The sequence below is a fragment of the Sinocyclocheilus anshuiensis genome, unplaced genomic scaffold (genome assembly GCF_001515605.1).
Source record: "Sinocyclocheilus anshuiensis isolate Anshui unplaced genomic scaffold, SAMN03320099.WGS_v1.1 scaffold260, whole genome shotgun sequence".
NCBI classification, from domain to species: domain Eukaryota; kingdom Metazoa; phylum Chordata; class Actinopteri; order Cypriniformes; family Cyprinidae; genus Sinocyclocheilus; species Sinocyclocheilus anshuiensis.
In genome coordinates, this window is record NW_015557134.1 from 1,537,464 (window position 1) to 1,544,792 (window position 7,329).

At 37.1% G+C, this 7,329-nt stretch overlaps 1 protein-coding gene across 2 annotated transcripts in view; it reads right to left on the reverse strand.

The window, feature by feature from the left end:
• ppp3ccb (protein phosphatase 3, catalytic subunit, gamma isozyme, b) overlaps positions 1-7,329 on the reverse strand; it is a 38,900-nt gene that overhangs the window by 6,934 nt on the left and 24,637 nt on the right. For both annotated transcript variants that reach the window (XM_016473117.1, XM_016473116.1), the window contains exons 6-12: positions 4,874-5,013; positions 4,641-4,718; positions 4,446-4,540; positions 4,138-4,263; positions 2,906-2,983; positions 1,158-1,242; positions 486-583 (exon numbers count right to left, since the gene is read on the reverse strand). In XM_016473117.1, the coding sequence (XP_016328603.1) occupies positions 486-583; positions 1,158-1,242; positions 2,906-2,983; positions 4,138-4,263; positions 4,446-4,540; positions 4,641-4,718; positions 4,874-5,013 (700 nt within the window). The remainder of the gene's footprint in view (positions 1-485; positions 584-1,157; positions 1,243-2,905; positions 2,984-4,137; positions 4,264-4,445; positions 4,541-4,640; positions 4,719-4,873; positions 5,014-7,329) is intronic.

Below are 7,329 nucleotides of genomic sequence, written 5' to 3' on the forward strand. Positions count from 1 at the left end.
CTGATCTTTTAAGGAGACTTATTGACCTTACATTTTTAAAATAAATAAATAAATAAATAATATACATACATATGTACCATATGTATTATATTTACACATTATAAAAATAATACATATATGAGATAGATACAGAGAGAAAGACAGATAGATAGCTCTACCTGATATGTATTATTCATATTTTATAAACCTCTCTCTGATACTATTTGCATCAAATGCTGTTCCTTATGCTTTTAAAGAATAGGGCCACATCTCTGATGTGCAGAACAGAGTGTGTGTGTGTGTGTGTGTGTGTGTGTGTGTGTGTGTGTAAAATCCTTGGCCATGAGGGATTTGTACGTTAAGTGTGTATACTCGCCTAAGAACAGAGAAAACTCTGGCCATCTTGGAGAAAGAAAGTGTAACAGTAGCAGGGGGTCGGTGGAGAGCAGGTATCAGCCTCCACACTACCGCAGAGACAGCTCAATGATGCCAGGAGCGAGACTTACCGCTCTGTAGAGTCTGTCTGCCTCCTGATAGCACACCCAGAGGCAACGTCCCAGTGGGGGTCAAGCCCTTTAACTGCAACACACTCTCATTCTCCTCTCTGAAAACACACCCACAGTTAAGGGATAAAAAATCAGCTACGGTTTGGCTTCAAATAAAGTGTCCTGATGAATATTTTCATGAAAGCATCATGTTTTAAGTTGACTCTCTGCATTTATGTCAAACAAATAATGACAAAGTAATGTGTCCATGGAATATATATATATATATATATATATATATATATATATATATATACACACACACACAGTAATAGTCAAATGATCTGATCTTTTAAGGAGACTTATTGACCTTACATTTTTAAAATAAATAAATAAATAAATAATATACATACATATGTACCATATGTATTATATTTACACATTATAAAAATAATACATATATGAGATAGATACAGAGAGAAAGACAGATAGATAGCTCTACCTGATATGTATTATTCATATTTTATAAACCTCTCTCTGATACTATTTGCATCAAATGCTGTTCCTTATGCTTTTAAAGAATAGGGCCACATCTCTGATGTGCAGAACAGAGTGTGTGTGTGTGTGTGTGTGTGTGTGTGTGTGTAAAATCCTTGGCCATGAGGGATTTGTACGTTAAGTGTGTATATTCACCTAAGAACAGAGAAAACTCTGGCCATCTTGCCAATGGCACGAATCTTATTTCGGATCACCTCCTTGCGGACTGCCGGGGTGCCACCTGCCACAAACATGCACAAATAGGGAGGGACAGAGAAAAAGAAAAACAGTGTGAGGGAATGTTAGGGTCTAGTTTTATTTATGGGAATAATTTTGCTGTATATCTGTCAACTTGAAACCTTGTACATTTTATGGACCACTTTAATCAACATCATCTGCACACTAGTCCTATCTCGTGGCAAGAGTCAAACGTACTACAGATCAAATGAGCCATTACATCCTGAACTCCCACAAGGAATAAATAAACCCCATTTCAAAACTCAAAGGCTCACAGACACACAGAGGAAGTGTGTCAGGCCAAGTTAAAATTATGCACCATTCAAAAAAAAAAAAAGAAGGACAAATCAAATGGGCATCAAGAACAGTAAATGGGTCACTGTATTCCTTCATGACAGCTCAGATGTGGGGTGGGGGGTGTTCAGAACGGGTTCATCTGGTTTCATTACAGCAGAAGCAGAGGCATAACTGTACTTCACGGCTCTTGTGTTAAGAGCAGTAATTCATTTTAAATTACTGAAGTGACTGAATGGAGACACAGGTTGCCTCAGCTTAGGTAAGCCGCTAAGGGCAATGCATGTCTGGGTAGAAGGTTAGCAATATATTTGATTCACTGATAACTGACAGCAAAAAGAACATGCTTTGAAGGCATTCATGAAGTATAAAACAAGCACTGTTTATGTACTTCCTTTCTCTGCAGTTTTGTATCTTCATAATAGAGCAGGAAGCCCATTTAAATCACACAATTAATGCTGAGTTCGTATTTAAAGCAACTTGCACTCAAGAATATAGTGTCCTAAATAGAAATATATGGGTTATGCGCTGAGGACTAATACACACTAATCAGAGAACTATTATTTGATGAGAAAAGGGGCATGCTGGTATATTTAACAGAACTGAAATCCATGTTGAGAAGACAAAAGAAACCAAAGAAAGGAGACATTTAAGTGATGAGGTTAACGGACCACACTTTTTACATTTTAATTGAAGTAAATGTTTATTATTGAAGTTCCTAAATGGGAAATAAAAAACTGGTAACACTTTGGTATAGGGACCAATTCTCACTATTAACTAGTAGCTTATTAGCATGTCTATTATTAACGTATTGGCTCTTTATTAGTACTTATAAAGCACATATTCTGCATGACCATATTCTACATCCCTAATCCTACCCAATACCTAAACTTAACAACTACCTTACTGACTATTAATAAGCAGCAAATTAGGAGTTTGAGGCAAAATTCATAATTAATGGTTTGTTAATAGCAAGAATTTTAACCTTAAAATAAAGTGTGATGAAAAAAAACTGTTTCAAGGTGGTAAACAGTATACAATTTATTTTTGTGAAGTACACTACGATTCAATTTCTTCATTTTGAAAAAAAATAATACTTCCTCAGAAATTTGATGAATAATGACAGTAAAGACTTACTGTAAAATATTACAAATAAATGCTGCTGATGTGAACTTTCCTTTCATCATATTAGAATGTTTCAAATAGATTAACTGTTACAGTAACTGTAATGATATTTCACAATATTACAGATTTTGTACATATCCTCAACCTCTATAAGACCACAGTGGGGCTCAACTGAATTTATCTGTGGTTTACATAAAAGCTACAAATGCAACAAAAGCGCCAAACACAGACCCATCCAAGGTTCTTACCTTCACATGTGTCGTCTCCCTCTGACATGAGCTCATCATCTGAGCAGATGTTTAACACGTTGACCAGCATCTCTGTTACTGAGAGCAAATGAGAGAAGACCAACTTTAACAGACGCTTTTTAAAAACCATACTTCTACTATTAATTACATGCTTAGGCTTTAAAACTATCTAAATCACATGCTTCATACAGTAGTTTTCAACATATGATCATTATGTACAGATTAGGGTTGTGCCAATAGAAGATTGTATCGTGTATCGACGATAGTCAGAGATATCGCCTGTGGCTGATGCCTTTGACGATAACAAGACGATTATTATTATTATTAGGCTAGTAATACTCTCTAATTAATATTAGGACTTATTTGTTGCATTATATTTCTTTTTTCGCGTTTTTACAGTATTGCGAATTATAACCAATCACACACGATTATGCTGAGCTTATGAATGCAACGGCCAATCAGAGGCGTTCAGATTAGGGATGCGCCGATCCGATATTCATATCGGGTATCGGCTCCGGATGAGCCATCGCTGAAACAGCAGAGTTCCGTTGTTCAGCGTGCACACTCGCTGACTGAATTCTGACTCGCAAATTCTCTCATCTTAAACAACAGTGCAGATGTACGTGCGATGTAAGTATAAGAGATTTATTCATCATACAGTGTAGACAGCTTCACTAATTATAATGGGAGTGTTTTTAAAGTGCATAAACTCGCGCTAGGCCGAGCTTGTGATGATGTTCTTTGGTAATGTCATGTTCTTTGCTCGTTTTCTGTAGCTGCTTTTTGAATAACTGAGGAAATGTAAGCATTATAATTAGTAGCTTAACGATGTTTCTATTCATTTGTTATCATGTTAAATACAAATTCTGTCATATTAAAAACATTAGGCTGCTTTTAGCCTTACGCTGGAGTTGGTTCACTTTTAGGCAGAGAAACTAAGTAAATAAATAATTTAATAAATTAGCACGATAAAATCACATATCAGCGATCTCACAGCCTGACGATAGGACGATGTGAAAATTGAGCATATCGCCCAACACTAGTACAGATATGCATTTGGTTACTCCATCCAGACAATTTGTCTGAATGTTTCCTCGAGGATCAATAAACCATCAGAATTGATGCACAGTAAAACTCATTTCTAAAACCACATCCCATAATTTTGCAAATGCATTTCTGATGTCCAAATCAATGTAAAAAAAAAGATTACGCCATTCCCATTTGCTCTTTACCTTTCTCCCCAACGAAGGGCAGTGACCACGTGAACACGTCCATGAAGTTGGGCAGCCAGTACGGGTGAGGAGAGCAATTGAACTGCCGTATGTTCATGACGTTGTTCTCGTATTTCAACACAGCAGCTTGAGGGGTTAAAGAATCAAAAAGAGGAGTCAGAAATCCTGAGAGACTTTAAATAAAAAAAAAAAAGAGCTATGTATATCTGGACTGCATGAATTTATTGCATAAGGCCAATAGCATAAGGGCAAAAATGAAACAGCTCAGCACAATGGCACGGGCTCAAAACTGTCTTAAGAGCTCTTACCTTTATTGTTATACACATCTAAGTAGTTTGGTGCAGAGAAGATTGTGATTAAAGAGGGGAAGCCTGTCGTCTGACTTTTTCTGTACATTCGATATCTAAGGGGGTCAGTGATATGGGACAGACATTGTCAGTAAGAGCTGTTTGCATTCAGTTCAGAGCAGTCTGGTTTAAGAGTGTGGTGTGCAGTGTACTCACCCTGCGTCTTGGGCTTCATGTGCTCTTATAACTGACAACAAGTTATTATTCATCAGAAAGTCACACACTGCAGGGTAACTATTAAGAGACGGAGAAAGAGGTGTAATTAGCGATTCCAGCAGTCCATCAGTCAGAACGGCATGACTAACATTGAGAGGTGCGACTGTGAACGGGGGACTGTGTAGGCAGCTATCAAACAAATGTGCATGTGGGCAGACTGTCAGCTGGAGTACCTGTAGAAATAGGAACATCCTCTCACACTGTTGTGACAAAAGTGCTCCGAGCTCTTTTCGCTGCCATAGTCCTCGCCAGGGTCAGACCACAGCAGGTCGCACATCGGCCCGAAAGCTGGAGGCTCTTTAAACCTGTCTAACTGCAGCACAACAGTGCAAAACAAACAATCAGAACTCTAAAACCCAGCATTTCTGTTCTGCAGCACCATCTAATCCATCACCGCAACAAAACATATTCAATCCGTTCGCATTTGCTTAAAATGTACAAATCAGTGACAGATTTTTAATGGCGTTAAGTAATTATTAAAAGCACTGAGCAAACCATCATCTAATCCAAGCACATATTAATAAGGAAATAACTAGATATAAGCATTTTATGGACTGAAAACAAATAAACCAAAAAGTGTTTTAACTAAATGTGTTTACACTAGAGATGTAACAATATTATCAATATCGTGGTATCGCGATAGCAAAACTGCCTCGATATTATCGTGGTCACATGACGATATGAAACGATAGGTCTTGCAGGCAAAAAGTGTAGTTTTTAAAATATATTTTAACTTCTTATTCTAACGTAAAAGGTTAGAAAATAAGTGGTTTTGGCCATTATGCTTTGACACAGTATGTCAAACGAACTAAAACTGAAAGCACAATATGGCTTAATCCCTTTATCAAGTCTGTTTGCGCTGCGTGTTTCAAAGCGAAGCGCGCACTTCGTTCAGGCGATCAGCTCGTGAGCCGTTGTTTTCCGCGCCTCAGAACGGCTCCGTTCACAGTGAATGAATGCAGTGAACTCGTTTATTGCACATGCTGTGAGTTTAGCGTGCTTTTGGGAACGCAACAGCCACCAGTTAGGCTTTATTTTCGCAGCAGATGATTACAGCATTTCACTAGATTTGTAGTGAGACTCGTTTTTGTATGCATGTTTTCACTGAAGCTGGAGTTTTCATTGAAAATAAAAGCTCTACTGCCATTTCCATCAAAATAAAAGCTTAAAAGTGCAGTATGAATTTCTGACAGCTAGCGGTTTAAATGCAGTCCAAATTCAAAATATCTCTTTCTAGTGTAGAAATTAGGAAAGTAGTATTGTAATTTCCCTACTGTAGTGTAAAGCAAAAATAATATACCTATGAAAAAGTCATTTTCATTTATTCTGCAGTCCATTTGTTTTACAATATATGACTATTACTGTAATTTTTGTTATTATTATTTATATATTCTAATTTGTTTTGCTTCTTAAAACACCAGTGTGAATGTAATTTAGACTGAGACGGTATATGCGAAAAAGAGGGTTGAGTCCCCTTTTAAAGCTCTTTTTTCTTACTTAAGTTTTCGAGTTCTTAAAGGGTTAGTTCACCCAAAATTCACAGCAGATGATTACAGCATTTCACTAGATTTGTAGTGAGACTCGTTTTTGTACGCATGTTTTCACTGAAGCTGGAGTTTTCATTGAAAATAAAAGCTCTACTGCCATTTCCATCAAAATAAAAGCTTAAAAGTGCAGTATGAATTTCTGACAGCTAGCGGTTTAAATGCAGTCCAAATTCAAAATATCTCTTTCTAGTGTAGAAATTAGGAAAGTAGTATTGTAATTTCCCTACTGTAGTGTAAAGCAAAAATAATATACCTATGAAAAAGTCATTTTCATTTATTCTGCAGTCCATTTGTTTTACAATATATGACTATTACTGTAATTTTTGTTATTATTATTTATATATTCTAATTTGTTTTGCTTCTTAAAACACCAGTGTGAATGTAATTTAGACTGAGACGGTATATGCGAAAAAGAGGGTTGAGTCCCCTTTTAAAGCTCTTTTTTCTTACTTAAGTTTTCGAGTTCTTAAAGGGTTAGTTCACCCAAAAATGAAAATTAGCATATGAATTACTCACCCTCAAGGCATCCTAGGTGTATATGACTTTCTTCTTTCAGATGAATCCAGTCGGAGTTATATAAAAAATTGTCTTTGATCTTTCAAGCTGTTTTAACAGCAGTCAGCGGGTGTTGCATGCATCAGTCCAAAAGAAGCGAAATAAAGTACATCCATCCATAATAAAAAGTGCCTCACATGGCTCTGGGGGGTGAACATGTGTATGTGTCTGTTCAGAGGATTCAGTTCGGTGTTGCGTGCCGTCTGAAATGCGTGCGCGCTTCATGTGTGTTCATGTGTGCAGCTGTGCGCGTAGAGAACAGCGCACGAGTAACGAATCGAGTTCCCTTTCGCCTTTTCTCTCTGGAATTGTTTAAAATTTGCTTGCTTGTGTGAATACGGACAAATTATAAACGTATACTCTATTATGGTTAAATTTTGCAATTAATCCGCGGATCACATGCGTGCCAAACCGTGGGGCTTGGTCCATACGGATCACGGATCAACTACGATCCGTTTAACCACTACTACCAGTCAAAAGTTTGGGATCAGTAAGACTTGTAATGTTTTTTAAAGAAGTCTCTACTG